General features: G+C 41.2%; 1 protein-coding gene across 12 annotated transcripts in view; it reads right to left on the reverse strand.

Moving 5' to 3' along the window:
- MCF2L (MCF.2 cell line derived transforming sequence like) overlaps window positions 1-27,215 on the reverse strand; it is a 155,752-nt gene that overhangs the window by 104,215 nt on the left and 24,322 nt on the right. For 2 of the 12 annotated variants that reach the window (XM_069877833.1, XM_069877764.1), the window contains exon 1: window positions 22,085-22,199. The exons of the other annotated variants lie outside the window; for them this stretch is intronic. In XM_069877833.1, coding sequence (XP_069733934.1) covers window positions 22,085-22,163 — 79 coding nt within the window. In that variant the 5' untranslated portion in view covers window positions 22,164-22,199. Of the gene's footprint in view, window positions 1-22,084; window positions 22,200-27,215 lie in introns of those variants that run through there. 12 annotated transcript variants of the gene reach the window in all.

A 27,215-nucleotide genomic window follows, 5' to 3' on the forward strand; every position in this document is an offset into this window, starting at 1 on the left:
CACCACGGAGTCATGGCAAGGGGAAGCTGCTGACGTAAACTAGATAAAGCAGAAAAAGCAGAGAAAAGAAGTGGCTTAAAATAGTTTCTCAAACATAGTTTTATGGATAATGTCCTGTAAAGATACTACTGTTTCAGGCATATTGACCATTCCCAGCACATATAGCCCAGGGTACAGCAGTCATTCTGATCACATGGCAGCTACATCTATACAAATAATAATCAAACTAAGGAGTTAAGGGTTAGTAGTTGCCTTTACACATTGCTTTGTTCAAAAAATCATCCGAATCTAATATGTGTGTATATATGTGTATATACACATCTATACATACACATGAATATATGAAAATGAATAATACATGCAGTCAACAACTTTGACTGACTTTCCAGAAAAGAGCTTTCTGCAGAATCATCTGGGGAAGAGAAAGCCAAAATTTTATGATGAAAGATCTTCTGCTGGAATTTAGGAATACTTCAATTATGCTCAAAAGGCAGTTCTAGTTCAAATATTATCTCTTTTAATAACTACAGCAGCTGCACGGTACTTCCTCATCAGGCTGTGTTCTTGCAGAAGCAGCCAAGAGGGAAAAGGAGTTTGTATGCATTTACACAAGGGCCAGACACCACTGCCTTCCTTAGCCAGGTCTGCCACACTTGAGGTTAGCGATCAGCTCGCTAATGCAGCCTGCACTTCTTTCATTTCTCTACATGAGACAGAGTGACCTCTTGCACAGCTTAGGAACATGTTTCTCAATTGTTCAGGAAGGCTGATTTTGCTGAGGTTCAGGACACTGCAAAACCTATGATTAGATGGGTGATTTTCAGAAGATCTTTTCCTGAAGACAATAACTTTGACAATAACAAAGTGTGGAATATGGTATAGCTTGCTGCTGGATCTATACATCTAGACAGCTCCCAGCACTGGTGGGTCCTGGGTATCACTCACAGTGTCCTCAATAATCTAATATATACAGTGGGAAAGGACTGCTGTGCACCTACATAAACAGCGGATGTTGTCTTGCCGTGCTACCGCAGGCCAGAAGCACCTTTTGAGCCTTTGGTCTCTGCTACCGTAATTTCCTTCCTCTGAAAAATGTTCTCTGTTGCCACGCACTTTGGGCCCAAGAGATCCTATGCTCAGCTCTCACCTCTTCTCTGTCAGACTTTCTTTTCCACATTTCACAATCCTCCCTCTTTAGTCTTTCCATGAATGGGGCATTAATAAAGGGAAAGCATTTTCAGTTGAGTAGTTGCTTTGAAATTCTTCTGCATGCACTGTTACACTGATTACAAATCTATATGGCAATATCCACTCAGCACAAAAGAAAGAGTGCTATTAATGCTTCACAAAGCTGGTATGCAGCTTTAAGTAATACCTTTTAGGGACCTTTCAGGAATGCTGTAAAAATCCCTAGGCTGCAAGAACCCAATACAATTTTTCTCAGGCTACTATCAGGATGCAGCAGAGTAGGTTTTCTACTGCGACTTTCTGAAATGACCACAGGGGTCCAAGAGTGATAAATCACTTAAGTGTTTGGAGAAGGAATGAGATTTTCATAATATTAATGACAACAAGGCATATATGAACTGCTAATGTCAATGATCGCTCATGCACACCTCCAGCACAATGGGATTTCCCCTGTGTACAGATAAGCAGATGTACTTGAACTGGGATGAAGGGAGTTACTGGTGAAAAATCAGCCAGTTTACTAGACAGTCAAAGTTTTATTCTATTCCTACTTGGTTTCTTTAATTCTGCTTATCAGTCAGTTCAAACAGATATATTTTAATTATACAGTCATAATTAAAGACATTCAAGCAAATAAATCTAAACATGCAGTGAGATAGAGACCAAGGGCCTTTATGTCATCTGGAACTGCAAAAGACTAGGACAAGTCTTCAGTTAAGTTTAAAAATGAAAAGCTCTTTGACAACTATGAATCAACAGACAATTTTCCTCTGAAAACATAAAGCAAATGCTGTATGTTCTGCAGTTACCATGGCTGTAGTTCTTAGAAAGGCTGAGAAACTCATTCCATCTATAGCAACTTATCAGCAAGCACCATCGCTGATTACAGCGACAATCATGCAGGCACTTTGTTTGACCCGAATCTGTACTGCTCCCAGTAACCTCCCCCTTTTGCTTCCCTGGTGTAGGCATTTGCATTTGTGCAGCTGCATGGTGAATTATACCCAGACAGGTTTCAGATAGGACAAGCAGAACAGGAACACAATGTGGCTGCTTGAAGGAGTCAGTAACTCCGGCATGCAATGTGGCATGTGGAAAGCTGCTGAAATTATAAATACCAATGGACTTCCAGGTTGGGCATATTGTTTAGGGATTATTTCCTAAAATGGATACTGCAAGCTGTGTTTGTCTCTGTTGGATTCTTCAGCAGAGATCTTCACACAATTTAAAAAAACTACTGATTACTTTTTATGGTTATATGCTTAGAGACCCAATAAAGGCACAGTGGGCAAATGCATTACTGGAGCTACGATCTCAAAATGAATTATGACATCAAAACATGTTGAAAGACACTGAGGATTTTGTGAATTAAATACATGAAGGGGAAATAGGCAGTGATGAAATTATGGTTCTTCTTGACATAGTCTCACTGCATGAAAATACTGAAGGAAATAACATTGCTATTATTGAAGCTACTAAGAAAGAAAAAGTCAAGACATTACATAAGAAAACCTACACCTGAGTAAAAAATATTTTCCCGCATATTCCCTCATGTAAACAGAACCTACGAAGGGTACAAAATATGTATCCCCACAGCTGCAGAGCTGTACAACCAAAGGTCAATTGCAGTCAGTAGCCCTCTCCTCCCTCTCAGATTTTGGTCTCATTTGTTACATATGGAATCACAGATCACTTTTTTACAATCTAAATGATGCTTCTCACTTGTCAGTTAAAGATAACACTGTGCCAGCAGTTATTATTTGCCCCTATACAGAAGAAATGTTGCACAGGCATGCTCTGCTGTCCATCAAAGATGTATTTCTGAAAAGCGTGACACTTAAAATCATTACCCCCTTGCTTCACTCTTCATCCTTAACTGACTCAATCAGTCCCAGTTTGTCTGAAGGAGATGGCGATGACACTGAAAGTGCAACTATTAGGAAAGAGGCAGCAAAAATACTGACACTAAAAGACTGATACTGGGGACTTGGTCTTGGGGATGAAGCATTTGGTGTCTTTGAGGAGGATGATCTGCTCCAGAAAGCTGGCATCTCTTTCAGCTGACAGTTCTGACCCTGCTCTCCCCACTCCATCCACCATGCCATATATACTGTCCCTTTGCATATAAACTGTGTGTATTTTAGTCCCTGCACACATCCCATCCTCCCCACAGAAAAACTGCTTTGCCCTCCAAACAACCTCTGGTGTTTCACCTGCGTGACTGACACCAGCTAGTGCAGCGAGGTGGTCAACAATCAGCAGTGGAACTCCAAACGCAAGGATAGGCTCATCTCGGGAACTGGTTCTTTCATTGTGCAATCAAACATAAATCACAGACCTGGTCATAGAAGCAATCCTTGCTCAGATTAGTGATGTGTAGAGCTCGTAGCACCAGGTGCCTATCTTAGTAATCCACAGGTCTGCATTGGAGATTTTTTTTTTTGCACATTTAGATACAGGCAGCGCATCTGGAAAGCATCACTCATATTGACCTTCCCTATCGAAAGTACATATGGCATTTCCAGATATATTCTTGGAATCAGAAGCAGGTTGGAAAATGAAACAGAAAAGGCACAAATGCTGTACTTGATGTTAAAGATATGCACAATATTTACAAACGTTTTAGAATTTCCCAACTCCTCCCAAATCCAAACAAATCCAAATCAAACCAAAGTTATATCAGGGAAAAGGTTGTTACTGAGCCCAGACACTTTTCAGAACACAGGCTTAATTATAATTTACATAGCTCTTTATTAAACTATGACTTATACCACGCAAGCTTTTCTACATCAAACTAGTGGCAAAGCACTCTGCTTTACAGCTAGATGCCTGGACTTGGCTGCTGTCCTGGATATTAATAATATCTTATAATATTTCCCTATATACAGCCATTTAAGTATCTTCAAGCACTTACAATCAACCTGGTAAAACTACTACAATGTATAGTATATGGATATGGCAAAACAAACCAAAAACCAGTGAATAACTAAAAGAAAAAACTGGCTATCATGAAAATTGACAAAACCAGATTGTCTTAAGTAGTAAGATCTAGAAGCCTTCATAAAGTCACTGTGTTTTTTTATCTACTAAAGTTACACTAAGAGTGAGCAGAATATTTTTTGCTCAAGAAATAAGATCTGCCACAATGGTGTTTGTGTGCTTTGCTAGAAGGATTTTAACCAGTGGGACAATTTTTAACATTGCACAGTGCCGGCAAACACTAGCAGACAGGCAACGGGTCCCATGTACCCTGCCCATGTACCCAAGGACACAGGGAATTCCTGGAACATCTCCATCCTGGAACTCAATTGAGCATGTCTGTAATAAGCATACTGGCTTTGAGCAAGTGGTTGGGTGAGATGACCCTGAAGAATTCCTTTCCAGTCTAAATTATGCTATGATCATCTTGCCCATTTAGCTCCCTTGCTGTTATCCAGCTGTGCTCACTACTTTGATTCCCACGGAGAAAAAGGGAACCATTTTCAGTGCTTAACTTGTATCAGTTGTTTCAATTTCCCAGTGAATTAATAATTTAGCAGAATTTTATCTTCCTCATTTTAGAGTTATGTGAAGAGGCCAAGTGGTAAAGTAAAATATTAAATTACTTACAACTTGTACACACATGCAGGCAGATAAATGGTGTAGCATTATATATTTAACAGTTGCTAGCATGTACAGAAAATCTGATGGCATGACAGCCAAACTCCTTTGTCAAAGACAGAAAAGTGGTCTTCAAGTCTGCATTAATTCTTTTAGACATTAAAAAGAACTAAACCAAATGTATTTAAGGTAGATCTAAAGTCTATACAAACTTCAGTGCTACCAGAGTAAACAGTTTCTGGCTGCAAAGGAAGTAATGAGGCTCCATTTCCCTATTGGCAGAAATCTTCATGAAAGGCAATTAAAGCCCTGGTTCATGTTTTAGCAGGATGGAATTGAATAAACCACAAGTGTGCAGAACTTTCAAGTGCTGGCAGCTGATTAGTTTATCACAGGCTAGGAGAATACATTATAAATGAATTTGTTGATAGTGGATAGTGCTGTAGGGCAATGAACAGATCCTAAATCCTGAAGTTTCCAATTACTAGCTCTATTCATTTTGCTTAAATGCAGGATTATGTCATCTTACTTTGGTACTTGAGAAATAAAGAACTACAAAATAATATTAAACTGCTTAGTGTTTATTCCTTACAACTCCAAAGAATCTCTACACATGATGAAGACAAGTAAAGCAAACAGAATTCCACATAATTCAGCCTTTCTATGTGTACTTGCTGTCTTACATATGCAGCTGAACAAACTTTCAAATAAAATTTAACCAGAAATAGGTTTTAAAAATGGAAATGCTACAAAGTAACCATAATACAGAACAAAATACTGCTGTACTTTTTTTTTTACCCTGTAACTTCACATTTTTATTGAAAACTGATTCAAAAGATATTTCTTTCTTAATGTTCACATATTTTGCACAAAGACCTTCTGTTAAAATTCATCTGGCTATTAGACTCCTTCTTCCCCCAAATGCACACAGACAGACATAGTCATTAAAGGATTGGCTGAACAAGATCTGCTTTCTTTTTGGAAGGGGGCCCCTCTAACAAAGGACCTTGCAAAGTGGTCTTCATTGTTAGGCACTGGGTGATGCAATCTTCTACAGCAGTGAAGATTCAGGATGCACTTCCTCTATATCCTGACAACTAGTCATATCTTATACACACTGTATTAGCATCCTCCAGCCTTCTGGTTTTGAGAAACTGTTATTGATTTTAAGTTCAGCAGGAACCCCTCTGAGCACCTAATGTAAGCTCCACCATACCCAGAAGGTATGATTCAGCGTATGGCTGATTGATAATTCACTTGGAGTAGTTGTTTTACTGTAGTGCGTTAAAGAAAACAGACAAGCAAAACTTGGCATCATTATGTTCATATTGTGTCCATGAAGCAATGTTCCCTACTACACAAGTAGGGAAGAGGAGATACAAGGGGACAGAGAGCAGTGCTAGCAAGACATCATGATAAGAAGCAATCTAATTACAACTTATTTTGACGTTACCAGAATTGATTGTTCAGGAATTTTAATCAAGTGTGGTAAAGCACAACACCTTGGCAAGTCACCTACTGATACATGACCTTACAGACAACAATTAGTGGCCTACAGAGCAAAAAATGCAAGGTCCTGGAGGAGCAAACATTTGGCAGATGGACAAACCTAAATGGACCTGGTTTGCTTTCCAGAGTGTATCTTATGCTTCAAATCCATGATTTAAGGCACTTTTCCAACTGAAAGAAGAAACTTGAGAGCCTGAATCTATCCTCTTCGAACTGCAACACAACAGGAACTGATAGAATACACTGTGTAGGAAGTATGAAACTATGTGTTAGCCTAGAGAATAGAAGGCTCTGGGGAGACTTGTAGCAGCCTTGCAGTACTTAAAGGAGGCATACAGGAAAGATGAGGAGGAGCTCTTTATCAGGGAGTGCAGCAATAGGATGAGGGGTAACAGTTTTAAGCTGAAAGAGGGGAGATTTAGATTAGATATTAGGAAGAATTTTTTACTATTGGGGTGGTGAGACCCTGGAACAATTTGTCCAGAGAAGTTATGGATGCCCCATCCCTGGAGGTGTTCAGGACCAGGCTGGATGAGGCTTTCAGCAACATGGTTCAAAGAAGGCGTCCCTGCTCATGGCAGGGGTAGTTGGAACTAGATGATGTTTAAGGTCCCTTTCAACCCAAACCATGCTATGATTCTATGATTCTTTTTTTCACATTAACTCTGCAAATACTACAAATAAATTTAAAAAGTTAATAACCAATAAATGTTCTCAGACAATTAAGATAAATAGTTTAACACTGCAACATAAGTTTATTATGAGTATAGACTTCTAAATGGAAAAAGAAACACATAACAAGTATGTTTCATAGCAGGGCTAGCAAAACAGCATGCACCGGCCACGTAATTGGCCTTTTCTTGGTCAGAACAGGATAAACGGCAAACCTCAACAATATTTGTAGCTCTCAACAGATGGCTTGGAAAGAAATCAAAAAAGGTTGCTCAGAAAAAAAATCTTTTTTTTGACTTCTAGCTCTTCTTATTGTGGTTGATCACTTACAGATACTTAAAAGTTGTTGATAATATAACATATTCTTTGTCTCTATTTTAGTTTAAGCCATAGATTCTTTTCTCCCATTTAATTTTGTACTCAGCTATGGCAAAACTGTAAATTTCAACTGATTATATTCACCCAACCAGAAAGGAGAAGCAGCTTGCTAGTTCACTAAAGTAACAACAAAATGTCAAAATAAAAGTAACACTTTTAGACACCATCTGTACATCCAGCTCTCAGCCTTGTGACTTCCCAGATCACCATCCTATTACAAGTTTCTTCAGACACAGTACAAGGTCAAGATGGAAAGGGAAACACAGAGTCTAAGCCAACCACTGGTTGCACTGCACCCTGTTTACACACCTGTGAGTCAAAAATCTGGTACCTGAAGAAATTCCAATATGGGTTTATACATACTAGAAATCTGGATTTCCCTGTAATTTCTTACTATACAGTTTTCATCTTCAAAGCCTGCTGAAAAATATTGCTTGAGGCATCACGTGTTTAAGAGGCATGAAGAATTCTGCAAAAGAGTTTGGATAAGTGCTACAATATAAAATATAATTATTGCTACCTTTTACAGTAGTGAAATTAAATTTTGTATAAAAACAAACTGTGCAAGGGTATCACAACTTAAAGCGCAGCAGACTTCAGGTACAGGCAGGGGAAAGAAGGAGCAGAAATGTCATGTTTCTAAATCATGCAACACGGAAGAGCCTGATACTACACTCACTGAAATGAACCCCAGGATAATTGGTGAGCTCAAAATTAATTTACTTGAACCCTGACAGATGCATGCATCAACAAGTCAAAACTCTCAGTATAGAAACTGTGATTAATGGGCAGTGGATCCACGCAGAACTGCAGAAATCAAGCACCCACAATACTGTAACAAACTCATCAAGAAGCATCTCTCTGCTTTGCCAGACAACAAACCAACAGCCACAATGTTCGACCACAAAATACCCATTTCAGATTTGAGGTTAATCGAGACAAGTAAACTTCTAAAGCGATGACTGTACTTCACTCAGTAACCCAGGAAACACAGATTATGGAAGATGGTTACAAAGACCACGAGTTTCACCATTTCTCCTCTAGATTAACTGCAGAGCACCAGTGAAGGGACAATCCTAACTTGCTCCTGTTCCTCCAGTGCCACAACCATCTGTTCCCACTGCTGGCCAGGTACCAGCTCAGATGACCACAGGGTGAGGCAGGGCAGCCTACAGTAAGCACAATTCTTTCCCCTCAATAGAAAAAAAACCCACAATCTTCTGTTGAATCAACAAACTGAATCGGTTCAATGGTTCAGACAATTGCCGGGTACCTGTCTCTTGCCTGATGAAAGAGAAACCGTGGGAAGCCCAAGATAAGGGAGAAAAAAAAATAGTACTGACTCTTTGGCAGCTAAGTTTCATCAGATGGCAACATGGCCTAAAAATTAATTTTAACTTTAGCCAAGGGTGATTAATATCCACGGATGGCTCCCAGGATGGAGACAGAGCAGCCCCTTCCAGACAGTTCAGAGGAGTTGACTTCTGCGCCGATGTAGGTGTTCAGAGAACATTGTTACTTTCCACTCACTGTAGAAGGCAGCTCAGATCAACCTTACTAGGCTAAAATTGGCCTGTGTGAATATGTGGCTATAGTAAAATGCCATACAAACCAATTTTCTCTATCTAGGTATCTGAATTCCTGAATTAAACGGAACTAGGAAACAATGTGCTTATGGAAGCCTCTTTTCTCTACAGTGCAACCAGTCAGTGTCAACTAGTGCTTTGGCACTGAGCTCCTTCCACACCTCTGTCATCTTATCTAGAGGTAGGCTGGGAGGTATCTCATAATAAATGCAAACAGGTGATAAGGGCAAGACTTCCAAGAGAACAAACTTCCATCTGCACAAAGCCAAATGAGACCCTCATTTTCCAGTTTTCCAACATTCATAATCAAATACAGAGTGATACTACACTTGTACTCATGAAAAATTCTGATATAATTCTCTTAAGAAAGTAAAAAGTTTAATTCAAGTGATTTATTGTTCTTGCTGAGGCAACTGATAGCCAGATAAAGCAAGCACAAATTATGTGACAACAGGCTAAAAAGAATACATAGTCTCTAACTACAAAATGGAGCTGATTCTTCATGGGGGATAACCTTCCAGGGTGAGCAACTTTTGAATTGGACAGGGGTAGGCAATTATTTCAACATGCAAGCAGCATCACCACCTCCCTAAGTATCCTACAGTTTGCTTTTCAGTCATGCATCCTATGACACAGTTTTATAAAAAAGAAAATCATGTTCTTTCCATAACTTATTAGGCTGTATAATAGCCTAATATTAGAAAGAACCACTATTTATTTATTTTTCCAGCAAAGTCTAATATCTCTAACCTGATTTAGAAATGAAAGAAAGAACAATTTTAGATAAAAGTTTGGTTATTCTGACATATTAAACATTACCTTTGCAGTAAAAGAAAAGACAATCTTTTTCACAGGCTTACATGGTTCTGATATGGCATCTAGAAATAAAATAAACAATATATTTGCAGTCACAAGAATATTAAAGTCTCCTCTGCTTCAAAAACATTGTTTTGCTAAATACTGCTAATCATAAATTTCCAGCAATTTGTTTTTTAACAGAAATTTTTTTGCTACACAGAATTATTTTTGGCCAAAAAAAGAGGGTTTTTTCCTAATGAACATTTCTCAGCAGCTGAAATCTTGGTTTTAGTAATAAAACATATTAAAATCAATTCCAGCTTGAAAAAACATTACTGAAATCGGCTTTCTTCCTTTTGCTGACAGCTTTAGCAGAAAGCTGCCTTCTCATTATAAACATGGCTAAAGCTCTAATCAGGAAAACACGATAATCCGTATACTGAGGGCAAAAGATGTGCTTGCAAAGTGGTTTGAGACCAACTGTTTTCAAAAAGTTTCAAATATTAAAAATTTTATTGGAAGTGGTTGTTGTTGGGTTTTGTTTTCATTTTTTTAAACTGCTCTAATTTATTTGGTGGCAAAAATGTGGTTTATTAGTCCAGGCAAGCTACTGCTTGACATTAGAAACTTTTGTTGCGGAAAACTGCAGTTTTGATGATTAATCATTTAACATCTGTCAGAACCTAACAAGCTAATCAGCTGTTGACTTTCCATGATATCAAACCACAATTCGGCGTTAAGGATTGTGAAATGTGATACTTATATCCAATCGATTTCTAAAGAAAAAAAAATATTACAAAGATGAAAATTGGAGCACAACCACTATTTCATATCTTAATGTTCACAACATAACTTCAGGTTTTTTATTAATAGAAGTAACTGAGGTGGAGAACAAGGTTAACAGCCCCAGACATCCAGGCTTCAGCCATCATCAAACAGGCACCAGCCACCTCCAGGTAAGACAAGAGGGTGATTGCTGTTGCCACCCTAGACCTGCTCTGACTTTATCAGGGGAGGAGCCATGCAAACACCAAGCCCTCCCTCACCCTGCTCACTCCCAATCCCACCCCATCTATAGGAAAGGAAAGTCAGGTGATTGAGCTGGGAGGAACCCCAAGAGGATTCCCACCTCTGCAAGCGAGCTCTGGGGCACACTCCTCTTATTCTCCACAAAAAAGAGTGCACACAGCCAGAAAAACTGCTTGAAGACTACTGAAAGTACTGTGCAGTGATGCGCCTGACCTTATTTCGTGCTGGGATTGTTCCTCCCTCATCAATTCCACCACGCTTGTCTGACGTTTCCTTTTTTGCTGTGTCTAATACAGATAACTAGTTACTTGAGGCAGAGAGCTGTCGAGTGCAGTATAGCCCATCAGCAAAGGACTTGGCAGGCTGCGCAGCTTGAGACCCAGTTACAAAAATAGAGCAGAGCAGATGACCAACCTTTAAAACAAACAGACTTTCATTTATTCGTGGCTTAATAACTTACTAATTTGTTGCCATATGTGTTATGGGACAAGAGGAAACAGCCTCAAGTTGCATCGAGGGGGTTTAGACTGGACATTAGGAAAAACTTCTTTACTGAAAGAGTAGTGAAGCATTGGAACAGGCTGCCCAGGGAAGTGGTGGAGTATCTATCCCTGGAGGTGTTCAAAAAAGTTGTAGACATGGCACTCTAGGACATGCTTTAGTAAGCATGGTAGTGTTGGGCTGATGGTTGGACTTGATCCTAGAGGTTTTCTCCAACCTTAATGATTCTATGATTTGCAACATAATTTAAATATCAGGCTTTAACCCTCAAAAAATTCCTTTCTAAAGGCATAATTAGTTCAATCTAAGCTTTTTTCCCCCCTATGTATTTCAAGAATGCAATGGCAATTTTCAAAGCTTGAGATCTCTGGCATTAATGACGCTATGAAAATAAATCTGATACTTTTAATAACTTCTTGAGTAATTCACAACTCCAGTAAACTGCAGTCAGTGCAGCTGTCTGTGGAATAGCCTGTGTTTAATGGAACAAAGGATCCCCGATGGCCAGGGCAGCCCATGCAGACCCAGATGGGGGTAAGGCAGGATCTATGGTAAGGAAGGCTCTGCAGACTCCCAGCACAGCACGCTGCATGGCCCAAGCTCCCTGCACAGGACAACAGCATGCACATGGCAGCAACTGAGAAAACCTGCAAGCCTTCCTCTTCATGACACATATGCAAGGCTTTTGAGGCCCGCAGAGGCTAATGAGCAAAACCATCATCACTACCCCACAGCTGATCTGCTGCCTGGAGCAAAAAGAAGAGTTAGGAAATAGTTGAGAATGAGTGTACAAGTTTTCTTGCTTCCTTCTCTTCCACGTGTACATTTAAACTTGAATATTACATTCTGCATTTGCTCCTATTGAATGTCGCAAGGCTAACTCACTATACCGGCCACGCATCACATGCCTCGCGTGTCACAGAAACCACCGAACTGGTTGTCAGACCAACAAGGCTGCCGATCCAGGGCAGTGCTGATAATGAGCAAGCAGGAAGGCTCCTCTCTCTCATGCTACTGCTTTTCTTCTCAGGCAGGACACACACCAAAAAGCCACTAGTGACACTGCAGCTCAGGCAATGCCCACGTGCAAAAAGTCAGGAGCTACTTGATGGGAAAGGATGGGAGAGGAACTCCTGAGGGAATGTGGGGGAACAGGAGGGGCTTCTCCACAATGTGAGAGCCAAACGGCAACGCCTAGATCCCTTCCTGCCCTGGCAATCACACATCGGGACTATCTCAAATACCTGTATTTCCCTTCTAACCACTCTTGGATCTCTCTAAACTCTTGCCCTTCTTAGGGGATAAAAATTTAAATCCTGTCTTTCACCAGCTCAAATGAAAGTACCTTGCAGCACCATATAAATGTCAGGCAGAGTGTTTACTGAATTCAGTCCTAGACCATTGCACTAAAAGAACCACTGTGGGGGTGAGGGGGTGTGGCAAATTAATGTCAAATAAAACTCACAAGAAATTGTTCTATGTTTTAAAAGGCAGATGGTTGGAGGTAGAAAAGTTCGTTCCCAGTTTTCTGAAGGTTTGATGGAAACTGTTATTACTACTTTAACTTACATATGTGGAGAATTAACAACATAGTATTTAATGCATACCTTCACTCTCCTAATAATAAATGTATGGCAGCCCTTTGTGCCATCCAGCTTTTACTAGACCTTTTAAATTCCCTGTTAGATCTTAAAAAATGTAACCAATTGCTTTGAGAAAAGCACCTGCCACACTGAAATAATTTATCTTCTGTCTTCATACAACAACAGAAAGAATCTGTTTCTATTAATATTCCTCTCCTGCTCTGGGCCATGTGCTCCAAAAGCAATTCAGGTATACTCTATTCAAAGGAATTGACTGTGAAACAATGATGGCACCGAAGTCAGAAGTAGTTTGCAATGTCCTTGAAAGGCAAGTACGGCATGAGCTAGGGGTAAGAGACACTGAAGAGGATCAGCACAAAGAAATTAAGAAAGTATACAATTAGAAAGCTGCAAATGCTGTGTGGCTTCAGAATTTTCTCTTACCTTTACTTCATAAATTACTCCAGAAGTGACTTGTCTTATGTGGAAACAACTATTTTTTCCTGTAAGCTGCTGATGCCATTTCAAATTCTGCCAATAACACCAATGGCTTCCTCTTGCTCTCTCCAATGCGCTCAGATGCTCTTTGCATCTCTTTACCTTAAAAAAACCCTCTAGTATCAGAACTCAGAAGTACACCCTACGGGTCAGTTCCAGCCTCTGCTGCCTTTGCACAGAACCCAGAAATGGGATTTTGGATTGTGGCTCTCCTTGACAAAACCAGCTGTGCCGGGATCACAACAAATGTCTGGGGCATGAGCAGACTGGAGCCATCTCATAATGAGAGCCTGGCATCTATTCAAGCATGAATTAAGTAATTATAATGAATTTTCATCACTCTTGTGATTCTGTGTATGTAGGTCATATTCCATCGTAACTATTAAGCATAAAGCTATTGTGTTTCAGACACTGTACAATGGGGGCCTCAGCTTCATGTCCTACTAAATGACTATCTATGAGCAAAACATCCAGAAAATCTTATACCAACTCTTTTCTGCCAGCTTTCTAGTCTTATCCAAGCTGCAAATCCAAACACACCTCTGTTGCTTCCTTACACCATCTTTCTCTTTCTCTTCTCTTCTTCCACTGTCAATAGTCCTCAAAGATGGGAAAACCCCTCCCTTGAAAACAAACATGCTTTTTTCTCCACTTTATTTCACTATATGTTTGTCTGGGAGCATTTATGATGTTCTGAAATAGTTTTACAGGAATAGACCATTTTATTTAAATGTACTTTGCTGTTACAAATATGCTGAATATCTGAGTAAAATGTGTCAAAAAAGTGAAATGCTAAGTAAAGAAAGCATCAAGCTGCCTTTGTTAAATCCGCTGGGTAGTAACAACCAAGTTACAGACTCAGCTGGAGGCTGAACACAAAACCCAGCAGAAGAATTACCTGGTGTTTGGAGGGAGAAGCACAGAGTGTATGGCAGCAAGAGGGGACAAGAAAGGTAATTTCACCCTGCTGCGCAGCAAGCGCCTGCCTGAGAGTTCAGGTAGTTCTCAGCGGCAGGCAGGGAACTGGACAAACCCACTCTTAGATTTCATCTCTCCACATGAATTCATCAAATGTCTCATTCTTCACTGCAGCAAATTTGACAACTGAAACTGCTGAAAGAATGGAAATAGGGAATAACCAATTCAATTACAGATACTCAGTGGCAGCAGGATGCAGAGCCGTAGGGAACTCTCAAGTTTGGCAAGGCCTTTCCCCAGCAGTTGTTTCACGTGCGAGGTACACATGGAAAGAGCAAACAAACGAGTCATGCAACATGCTGGTTCGCTTAGTGTACGCCCTGGGCAAAAAGATGATGCGAGGCTGGGTCTCCAAAGCCACTGTTAAAACACAGGCATGTGACATGAGGTAACCTCAACCACTCGGGTAAAAAACACAGGGTAACATACAAGTGACAGCCAGCAGCCCAGGACAAAGTAAAGCACTTTGTCCAGCCCAGGAGCCAGACACAGAACTGTTTACAGAAAGTCTGTAATTTATTATTTGATATTTTTAATAAGAAAGGCTGTAATCTGAAAAGTCATTTTTAAAATCAGTTACGTGTATTCTCATTTAATGGCCTCAAGCTCCGCCAGGGGAGGTTCAGGCTGGACATCAGGAAAAAATTTTTCACAGAAAGGGTCATTGGGCACCGGCAGAGGCTGCCCAGGGAGGTGGTTGAGTCACCATTCTTTGAGGTGTTTAAAAGACAGGTGGATGAGGTGCTCAGGGACATGGTTTAGTGGTTGATAGGAATGGTTGGACTCAATCCTGTGGGTCTTTTCCAACCTAGTGATTCTGTGATTCATTATTTTCTGATTATATCAGCTATCCTATTGTTTAATATGCAAAGCCACCTTCCCTTTAAATTCATCAGGATATAGGCAGGAGTTGAAAAAGGAAGACAACATTTCTGGCTCAACAAGAATTGAGAATATAACAGAACTAGGACAGTCACTTCTTGGTGAAAATTTTCTGCCTGCTACACAAAGTGTTCAAGACAGAAAGACTTTTAGTAAGACTGGCACTTCACAAATGTCTCAAGCATATTAAGTGGAACAGTGCTTACACCCCTGAAGTAACAGCACAGGTGGAAAGCAAAAGCCTACCTACCATACAGTAGCGCCATTCTCAGCTCACCAAATACCTCGTTTCCCAGATTATCAGTGTGAAGTCAGAGTGCCGCTAAGCAGCATTACCCACCTACATCCTCAAACCCAGACAGTGCCATGCTGCACCGTGCCTTATCAGCTTACCATGACTCAGCAGCAGGTTCTGCCAGGTTCTGCACAGGTTCTTCCCCTGTGTCCTCAAAGGATTTCAACTGCTTAAAGCCCCATCACATCAGCTCATCCCAAGCTCAAACACCCTTCACATGAAGGCAGAAACGTTTTGGAATGGATAACACCAGGCTTCTTTATTTCAGCTTACTCATAGTCAGTTCCATCTTTTGTGCGACCAAGTTTAACATCTCTCCATCACAGTCCATGCCTGACTCCTACTGTGCAGGAAGTCCAACAGCCAGCTCCATGCTCCTGGTACACCATGACCCAAATGGCACTTTCCATCAGTCATCAAGAAACTCAAAAGCATTAGTAGAAAATCTCAAAAGCCACAAGAAGACCAGCAGGGTCACACTGAAGATATACTTAATATCCAAAACTGGTGTAAGTGAGGGGATCTATTCTCTGAAACTGCCCCAACTGTGCAGTAAGTCAACCTCCAAGATGATAATCCTGTCTCTACCTATGTCCAGGACCATATGCTTATGCTCACTGTTACACAAAACCTCAGTTGGCTGTACCCACAATGGTATTAAAGGCAATGTTAAATGCTGGACTACCAGACACTTTGCTTCAACCACAATACCTACATTCCTACATGCAGTGAGCCAGGTGGCTCATGCTCAAGTTATGCAGCTACCTGAATAGGTGGAGAATGTAAAGTCAAGTCAAATTATCTAACATGGTATTGCAGGCTTACCTCAAGAAACCTACAAGTGATTAATCCTTATAAAAGCATCCAAGATCATGTTCTTTCTGTATGAAATAAAAGTATGTCTTTCTGATGTTTCATAAAAGGCAAAAGAAACAATGGAATAAAATGAAAGCAGCTTTACCGGGTATTGTAAAACAGCAGGCTCAAACTTTCAGCTGAAATGCACTGTTTCGGATAGGTAAAACCTTAAGAAGTGGTTTGGTTCACTAAGAAGCAAAAAAATTGCAAGTCTCTCTGTAGCTCACTTGACCTGCTTCCTTAAAGGCAAAGGTAAGCAACTCGAAAGCCTCCTGCTCCCTGGCTTTGCTTGACACATCAGCTTAGAGCAAACACCTTGAAGATGACGCTGCCTTTGTTACATATCACATCCCTGTCCCCGTGCCAGGCTGTTTCTTTTCTGCAGAAGTTCCCTGTCACTTGATATGCACGAGGTAATCTTGTAGCTTGGCTGTCTGAGGTTGTAAGTGTGGCAAGCAGCGATGCCAGGCACTCTTGCCAAGCAAGTATTCTAAGTAACTACGATAATAAAAAAACATCAAAGTAACAGGTTTTTTCTTCTTTAATATTAAAAAGCACTTAAGTCCAGGCAGGGCTTTCCTAGCTCTGCAAGCATTAAATATATACACACACACACCCCCCCCCGAAGTCCATAGACTGAAGCAGGGACTGACAATCACGTACCCTGCAATCCTCTGAAAACCACTCCAAATATGCCATCATTTACCATTTAATGCCTATTTTGACCCTAGTTCCTGTTTGATGTTGAAAGATGCCCACACAGATTGCAATTTTCCTACTGTAGTTGAGCAACTGCACTTAAAGACTGAGTTAGACAATACAATAGAAAGATCATTATTGTTGACAGTCCCCAAAAGACTGTATATGGATACAGAGTCAAGCGTGTATTTGGGTTTTTTCTGTTTCATTGTATATAAGAAAATGTAAAAACCCTACTGAGCTGAAATGTTTTGGGATGCAGTTTTTAAGCAACAATAGTCTGGTTAAAATAAATTTTAATCAACCTTAAAGTTGATCAAAATATTTTTCCTCAGACAAGGCTGCTGCCAGCTCTGAACCTTACTGTCACCAGTTTCACTAGATTTACTGTTTCATTAGTAAAATAAAGATTCTGATACAGGCTAGAAATACTAAGAAAAGGATGCCCTATAGGTTGCACACAGAAGCCGTAAGAGTACATGCTCATGGAAAATATGAGCAATCCACTCCTAACTGCTTAATTGTGTCCATTCAGCTGCAGCTCCCACACCTCCTCTTTAAATTTTGAAATCTCGTGACTGCTCTGTACCCTCTGGCCTGGGAAATCAGGAGCATCTTCCATGGTTAAGCTCAACAGGGAAGCAGGAAAGCTGAAATAAAGCAAGCTAATACCAGGCATAGGCATCCCCTCCCCACTATTAAATGCCACCTGGGTGCAGTGGATGGATCTCTTGGACTCCACGAGCTACACAGAAAGCTAAGAAAGTTGCCAAATAGTAATTTCACTCTTAGTACCTGCTCGCTTGCTAAATTCACATGTGCGCACAGAGCACTCCGCCACATAATAAAAAATTTTCTGGGGTTCCCAGACGGAAAATCAAGTGAATTGAGGACAGATGCTACAAGGGTAAGAGTGAGCAGACAACTCACAAAAGAGAATAGGGAGAACACACAAAACAGGTCCTTCCAGCTGCCCACAACTTTATGATGTCCATTCAGTGTGCCTGAAGGTGTCTGCATTGCTCCTTGCAGTAATACAACTCTTTCTAGCAATATCAGGCACTTGGAGGTGGTAGGAGGAATGGACTCATGCACATCCACTCCTAATTTGTCAAGACAGGTGAGCCAGCCTTCAAACACTTGCCTGTCAAGATGACAAAGCCAGGGAAATGAAGTGTAAAGTTTTGGCTCCTGTTGCAAACATGACAGGAAATCCAGAGTTACTGAAAACTGACTGAAGCTGAAGTGGCTAAGGGATGCTACCTGCACTTAAAATACAGGCACCGCACACACATTTACTAAGGAACTACATACTCGTACATGTTTATCGTCTTCAATTTGCAGATGTTCCTTCTTTTTTTGCGGAGTAATAAAATATAGTTTGAGGAGAGGAAACAGATGGTAGCTGTAGTAGTGGCACCTTTCCAATGTGGAAAGAAACCATTAGTGGGGCTACTACAGCCTTAAGGCTGGGAACGTCACATTTGTATTGCCTGTTTGCCTGAATCAGACAACACCATCAACTGCAAAGCTTCCAAGCTCTGTGCCAATGCGAATGTCAGCAGTGACTGACAGAAAGAGCTGGTTCCTTAACACCCCCTCAGTATCAGTCAGAGCGAAAAGCAGAAAACTCATGGCAGACAATAATATGGACAATACATGAGGCTCCAGTCCAGAACTGTTTACAACCTGAGGCCTCAACCTCTGAGCTACTGTTCCATGGAGAGGGGAAGTTCTGCCTAGAAACAGCAATTTGTAGAAGAGGGTCTAATTTTAGCACAGCAACAGAACAGAAAAGGATGAAGAAAATTAAAAACTACAGCCAAATGAACAGAAATTATGCAACTATCCAAAGAAATACACAGGGACAAACACAGGATTTTTCTTTTTTTTTAACATCAAAAATAATTTCACCATTTTCCTGAAAAAAAAATCCCAGAATTCTAACAGAAAATACCTTGGGTAGAAATAGAGAACTTCTTTAAATGACTTCTGCCTTGTTTTAAGAATTTACATGAAAACAGGGAAAGCAATAGTGTGGTCATCCTAGTCCTGTTTGATAGAAGGGAGGTGTCCAGGAGAAATGAGGAGCAAACATGGTGGGGGGAACCAGAGGAAGATGCTACAGAAGTACCTTTATTAGCTGTTTAAAGAGGGCAGGATACTAGTTCATTTTGAACTGTGGAGCCAGAGTCAGAGAACAAATATGAAGAAGATGATACTGTTTAAAGACCATGACCTTTATGACCTTACAGATAAATATGGTTGGAATCAGAAGATGCTAATGTATCTGTGAGGTGTTGGAGGATAAAACGAAGGTGAGCAAGATGCCAAATAATCAAAGTTTTGCTAGAGGTGGTCATCCAGAGTCATAAAATGTAGCAGAGGAAAGCACTTGAGATCCTGTGAGAGGACCAAATGCTGATGGAATAAGACAAGAAAGGTTGGTAATTTACCATGGGGATGGGAAGCATGACTAAATCTGAATTTAGACTGAGCATAGGGAGCAGAAGGATCACTGAGGAAAGTGCTGGTGTGTCTGTGTGTGACTAGCAGCCCAGAAAGGCTGACATGGGGGACTTGCTAGCAAGAAAGCAGCCAGAGGTGGAAAGGCTGTTGAGGGAAAACAGGATTATGGGCTGCAACTCAGATTTACCATGCCTAACTTTAGGCATTGGGGAGGTGCTAGGTTAGGAGATGAGCTACTCCAGGCTTCCTCCCATCACAGGAAGGACAAGTGCACTTCAGAAGGTGGAAGGGCTTCCCTTCTGAATGTATCCCCTTCTTTCCATTCAGCACTCATGGATTTTAGGGGAATTCTTCTTCTGACTTAGATGCTTAAAACTACCTGGGATGAATCTCAGCTTGTCTGAGGTATGATTTAAAAAAATAAGTGAAGGAAGAAGAATAGCTTTTTCCTACAAAGGAGAAAATCCCTTGATGCTTGAAGGTGGATAGCTGCACTATAGGGCAGCCAAGAGAAGCTTTGCATTTCAATGCTCCTGAGCAGGAAGATATTGAAAAATGGACTTGGAAAAATCCTGCATATGATCTTGAGATGTTAAAGAAATCTCTGCTTACAAAACGTTTCTGAGTCAACAGAAAGACAGCTGTGAAGCGAGGCAGCAGATAAATTGACCCAAGGACAGAGTACAGCACAAGAATGGGAGAAGGCAACAGAGAACAGAAAGGAACGTGAAAGGAAAAAGAAAAAGGAAAAAGGAAAATGGAATACGTCACCTATAAAAACAACTGCTAACTGTAGAAAATAGGTGCCTTTTGCTTGTGAATAACCACACAGGGATTATAGAGAGGCAGAAAGAGGAAGAGGAGTATAGGGACCAGCTAAACGCCAAGAATATGAAACTGGCAATAAAATAACAGCTGCTTTTCCAGAAAAATATGGAAGTTTAACAAGCTAAACATCAGCACACAGACAGAGCCTGCCGGCAAGTGTGAAAACACTCCGAGCCTCTGGTGGCTTACATGAAGGTCACTGTGTACCTACATCTGCACAGCTGAGAGGCGTTGTCACAGGCAAGTCAGTGGCCTTCTGCCACTGTGGTGGTTCCAACTTCAGTTCAGCAAGAAAAGGATCCCATATTCTGAACCAATTCTAGTTAAAATTTATCCTACCTCAGAGAAACTACAGCAATAATCTTAAGGGAGTAGAAAAAAATGTCTGAATAATTAAAATAAACTTCAAAAGACAGCATGCCCTAACAAACATTAGGCAAGCTTTCTTCTTACTTAACATTCAGAAAATCAAAAAAAGGCAATAAAAAAGTGAGCAAGCATTTAATAAAGAAATGTTTTGAAAATAGGAAGATAAATCAGGGGAAAAGTGCATAGGAAAAACAAGGACAAAATAGTATGCATGTTGTCCTTTACTTGTAATTTAATGCTTGTTCTCATCAGATTAAGTCTTGCTCCCCCTTCAAGTATTACTAAGAAGGCAAAATACCAACTTCCCCTATCCAAGAAAACAGATGTAGCTAATCTGTCCATTCCACATTTGTCATTTAATCTATCTGTTTATCAGACTACATGACAGCATCAGCCATCTTGCTAATTATCTCCTTGTAACACATGGAAATTGAGAAAGCTGAAAAAGTCACCCTTAGGAAATACAGGACCGGGGAAACGGGAAGAAAAATTCCAGTTTTTTATACTACACTGAATAATCCCTTAAATATTCTATATCAGCAAACCACAGGTTTGCCTCAAATGAGAAGATGCAAAACTACTGACATCTGTCGATGGACTGGGAATAAAGGGCAAAAGACACAGTTTCAAAGGATACAAAACCCACATCTCTTTCCAGGCAATTTTTTATTCTGAAATATGTTTACATCTCTGCACAAGCAACAGCCAGGAAAACACTCCTAGATCGAATCACAGGTCACCTTACCATACACTGCTGCTCAGTTCTAGTTTTTAACACATAAGAATTTGCATTTTCAAGCAAATCTCTCAGAAATCATAATCCTTCTATAACGCTAAAACCATTATAGTACACGTTGTAATTTTTAACCCATACAGACGTAAAACTAAATTTACCGAGAGTCATCCCTCCAACTCAATGAAAGTGCAATTTAGACCCACCCAAAATACTGGTTGCAGTGCCTTACAGATAGCTGGGGTTGGCACTGCTTTGTATTAGACCCGTTCTGCAAGACAAATCTGTCATCCCCACCACTTCTTAGCTACAGCTGAGTCTGAGATTTAAAAAAAAAAAAAAAAGGAATCAAGACCCATTTAGAGCATTTGACTGGGCTAACAGCTGCCCAAAACTACTCAAGAGGACCTTCCAAAGCTTGCCTCATGAATATCTATGCGCTTAAAATGTTAATTAGTGCTAATATAAACAAAAGTTTAACCTGCTGACAAGAGCTCTTAGCATTTTCTCTCTCATTAATGCGAACATGCATAAGGAATGCTAGTCAGATTAGCAGGATTTTCTGTAAACCCTACAAACCCACTAACAGCATCCCCACAACACGTTATTCAAGACCAGCAGCTCCTCCTACCAGCGCACCGGGAAACCGCATTTAATCTTTGCATCAATTCTTCTAGGGCCATTTCTTCAGTTTCCAGCCAGCATCTCATTCTCTGATAAAACAAAAAGAATCCACAGCAAACATGTTCCCCCCCCCGCCACCGGCTTCGGGAATGAAAGGAGAGAAAGAGGAGGAGGGGGAGGAAAAAAAGCCACCCCCAAAGCCGAGCGCTAGAGCCGCGCTTCGCAGCCCCGCATTTCAATGACCCCTCGCGGCTCCCCCCGGGTGCAAAGGGGCGCACGGTGCCTCCCGGCCGGAGCCGTGAATGTTAATGACGGCAAGACGGCCTCAAACTTCTCTCCTCAGCGGAGGGAGGGGGGTTCGGGGAGTCCTCGAGCGCCGGGGCGAATGGGAAGCGCTGAGGAGCCGCCGCATCGCCCGCAGCGAGCGCTGGGAAGGGCTGAGCCGCGCCGGGAAAGCCCCCTCCTCACGGTGACGTGGGATACAGGCTCCTTCCCACCTTCTGGGGCGGCTTTGCTGTAGGGTGAGGAGTTATAGAATCATAGAATCACCAGGTTGGAAGAGACCCACCCAATCATCGAGTCCAACCATTCCTATCAAACACTAAACCATGCCCCTCAGCACCTCATCCACCCGTGCCTTAAACACCTCCAGGGAAGGTGAATCAACCACCTCCCTGGGCAGCCTCTGCCAGTGACCAATAACCCTTTCTGTGAAATTTTTTTTCCTAATGTCAACCCTGGCAGAGCTTGAGGCCATTCCCTCTTGTCCTGTCCCCTGTCACTTGGGAGAAGAGGCCAGCTCCCTCCTCTCCACAACCTCCTTTCAGGTAGTTGTAGAGAGTAACGAGGTCTCCCCTCAGCCTCCTCTTCTCCAGGCTAAACAACCCCAGCTCTCTCAGTCGCTCCTCATAAGGCCTGTTCTCCAGCCCCTTCACCAGCTTCGTTGCTCTTCTCTGGACTCGCTCCAGAGCCTCAACATCCTTCTTGTGGTGAGGGGCCCAGAACTGAACACAAGATTTGAGGAGCGGTCTCACCAGTGCCGAGTACAGAGGGAGAATAACCTCCCTGGACCTGCTGGTCACGCTGTTTCTGATACAAGCCAAGATGCCATTGGCCTTCTTGGCCACCTGGGCACACTGCTGGCTCATGTTCAGTCACTGTCAACCAACACCCCCAGGTCCCTCTCCTCCAGGCACCTTTCTAGACAGACTTCTGGTCTGTAGCACTGCACAGGGTTGTTGTGCCCCAAATGCAGGACCCAGCATTTGGCCTTGTTAAACCTCATGCCATTGGACTCTGCCCAGCGGTCCAGCCTGTTCAGATCCTTTTGCAGAGCCTCCCTGCCCTCCAGCAGATCAACACTTCTACCCAGCTTAGTGTCGTCTGCAAACTTGCTAAGGGTGCACTTCATCCAGGTCATTGATAAAGACATTGAACAGGGCTGGACCCAGCACTGAGCCCTGGGGAACCCCACTTGTCACTGGCCTCCAGCTGGATTTCACACCATTTGCCACCACTCTCTGGGCCCGGCCATCCAACCAGCTTTCCACCCAGGAGAGTGTGCGCCTGTCCAGCCCAGAGGCTGACAGTTTCTCAAGCAGAACGCTGTGAGAAACTGTGTCAAAGGCTTTGCTGAAGTCCAGGAAGATACATCCACAGCCTTTCCCTCATCCAGTAGGCGGGTCGCTTTGTCATAGAAGGCGATCAGGTTAGTCTGGCAAGACCTGCCTTCCGTGAACTTGTGTTGAATGGGCATTTCTGAAGGCTGAGGACTACATTTTTACTTTAAACACTGAAATAACTGCTGTTTTGAAGGAGCTTGACTGCTTAAATGCTGTGCCAGAGCAGGCTCCGTAACTCTGTTTCCTTTTCCCGTAGGCAAAAGGAGCAGAGGCAGGAGCTGTAGATCCCACAAGTCCTGCAGTGAAGCTACAGGAGAACTGCTGCAGCAGGTAACTGGGAAAAGCAAGCCTAATAGTCAGGAAACTCCCATTTGCTATAGTGGTACAAGAGGTAGTTACTATTACAAAAAGTGGAATTTTTTTTTTATTTAAGCTAAAGTAAAGTTTCATCAAAGTAATTGTATTTTTTGAAAGTTAGACAGAATGTCCCTCTGAAAGTGTGTTTTCTTTCAAGCAGTGTTTTCCCAGACATGGTTCATTCTTTGGAGATGATAACATCATGAGTGCAGCGCAAGCTGTGCTGAGCGGAGGGCTCTGCTTCTGTAACAACCTCTGCCTGCGGCTTTTCCCCATCTCAACAGCAGGGTCAGGCAGAGCTGGAGCCAAAGCCCCAAATTAGCAGGAGTTTTGACTGTTCTGAAGTTCAGAATAACATTAAAATTAGTCCTTGGAAAGTAATAGAATGTGCATAAGATTTCTGGGGAAATTTATCCATATGCATGTAAGTGGGAAATAGATTCTGTCCCAGCTCTTGTCTCGCTGCACAGGATCAATGGAGATCGCTCTCTCGTGTTGCCCAGGTCTGATAAAGGTTGATTGCTACCTAAAACTCCAAAACAAGTCTTTAGACAGTTTATTTGCTGGCATTTTCAGTATCAATAGAGTTTTTGTTGATGGTCAGCTGAATTCTCCCAGTCTTCTATTCACCCTATTGGTTTTCGTTATGTCCTCTTATACTTAAGCCATTAAAATAAAGGGTTATCTACAGCTTAAAGAAAGAAAGGATGTTTTCCTCAATGCTTGAAAGGACTGTGATGTGTTACTTAGGACAAAGATTCTTTTCTACATATTATATACAGCAGGCAAAAGCAGCAGTCCTTCCCAGGAACACATATGGATACCTACAATTACTTGGTTCATAATTCCACACAATATAATGTTATTATATTGTAGGGTATGATCTAAAAAAAAGAAAATTAAAAGAACCCATCAATCTACCTGGGATTCCTCTGTCAATAAAATTCACGGAGATCGTATTTAAATACTCGTTTATAAATAAGTCCCACATTATTTCCACTCTAACGGGTCTACAGCAGCTCCATGCATTATGTATGACTTGAGTCGCATATATCTTCATGTCTGTACTAATAGATATGAAAAAAATAAGTCTTCAGTCAAGTTTTTGCATAACAAACTATTACCATAGAAATACAGCACCTACAGGAACCTGGTACAGAAAAAATATTTAGTTTTTCTCACTGCCATATAAAACTGCATTTTTGCAAAGGAACAAGTCATCTGCAGCACAATTCAGATTACCAGGTCGGGCTCTGGCCATTCAGGTGGTGAACAAGGAGCAAAGGAACTAGAAAAAGTGTGCTAGTCCAGGGGTACATATGCATAGATAAGGCTTGTTTGAAACAAAGGCTGAGGACAGAAGTCAAAGGTGTTCTTTGCAATCCAAAGACAGGCCAGGGAGAGACTCCATATGCCAGGGAGTCAATGGGACTTGTTGACTGCAGCAAGTTATAGGCCTGAGGTGTTTTAGTCCATGGAGAAGTGAACTTTGATGGTCTGCATGGACTAAAATGTCTCAGGCCTATAACTTGCTGCAGGGGACCTATTACAAGCATTTACTGCGATAGAAGATGGCAGTTCAATCCCAGCTTTCGTTGAGAGTCCTGCCTCAATTCAACAACACTTTCACATCTTCCTTGGAGAATCAGCAAACTGCTTAAGCCTCCCATAGATCACAAGGTCCACCTTTCCACAGCATTTTGTCAGGCAATTGGCAAATGAAAGCAAGACATAATTGTACTGATGAATTTAATCAGACCAGCCAGTCAACTTTCAGGATCACATGCACGTAGAACCTATTTATACTTGTGAAAAAATTAAGAGAGAAGTGTAACATGCTAGTCAAACCTCTGTTGTACCAACATCACCATTTTATATATACTTCTACACCTTCAAACAAATGCAAATGCATGCAAGGCACAGGCAGAGCATCAAAGTGAGAGGTTTCAGCTAGCTGGATTTAAAAGATAGTCTACCTAAAACTGTTCTTTTTATTAATTGTGTACATGTTTAATCACATTCATTCATGGAGATCAGGCAGCTTTGCCTGGACTGATACGCTGAGAAGCTTAGGAGAAGTTTCTCTATTGAAGGAAAACAGGGATATATTTTCAATATACTTAACCACAGAATGTGGGATTAGGATCCCTGCAGGTTTGACACTGCAATCAGCCCAAATCACCCATGGTTTCTGAATATCCTTGAGTCAGAGTAAAGAAACAGACCTTAAACTAATTAAAATCAGCTCTTAACAAGAGGAATCAACTGGGCCTCTTTGCAACAAAAATCAAACCAGTACCTTACCATGAGCTATCGAGGGGATCAAAACAGTTCTGGAAATAACAGCATCAGTATAGCACAGGGACAAGCTCTCTTTAACTTTGTACCTGAAGCCTCACACCTCTGCAGGCCACCACACTCGGGATGTAAACATGCCATTTCAGCCCCACACATCTCAGGCTAAATTAAAATTTGAGAGTAAAAGGATTGATATTCTGTTCTAGCACTGATAGTCTGTAAATACAATAGATTTTTCATTTTTCAGGTAAAACAGGGTTATTTTTAAAATATATTTTGTTTTTACTGAAAAATTCAACTGCTTCTGGAATTTTTGTTTTAAATTTCTGCTAATGTATCACTTCTAGCAAAAAAGTATTCCACAGTCCCAGGCAAGCTCCTGATGCAACAGAGGAATCATACTGAAGTATAGCAGTATGTAAAGACACTTTCACACAAAAAAATTGAGAAACACATTTCCTTTCAGTTCTTTCTTAGATGTTTAAAATGCAGTGAAAACATTTTTGGACTGTATTCCCGTTTCTTTCAGTGAAACTGTAAAGATAATAAGCAATGAGCAAATGTTGCAGTATTTAATTTATCGGCTTCCAGGGCTACAAGGATGTAATATTTGACCTGATTTCTGTAGATTTGTATTGATTTTCTTCTAAACTTCTATTGAATTTGCAAACTACAACAACATGATTTTTTTCCTTCAGTACTCTACCTTGCACTGGTTTTGGCTGTGGTCTCCAACAAGACCTGATTAAACATAGCAACATTACACCTTTTTTATTTTCAAACAGCTCTAACCAAAAAGCATTACCTAGTTGTTCAAGAAACTGTAGCTATTTTGAAAATGTTCCAGAAGTAATAAACAAC

This window comes from Phaenicophaeus curvirostris, chromosome 1 (genome assembly GCF_032191515.1).
Source record: "Phaenicophaeus curvirostris isolate KB17595 chromosome 1, BPBGC_Pcur_1.0, whole genome shotgun sequence".
NCBI classification, from domain to species: Eukaryota; Metazoa; Chordata; class Aves; order Cuculiformes; family Cuculidae; genus Phaenicophaeus; species Phaenicophaeus curvirostris.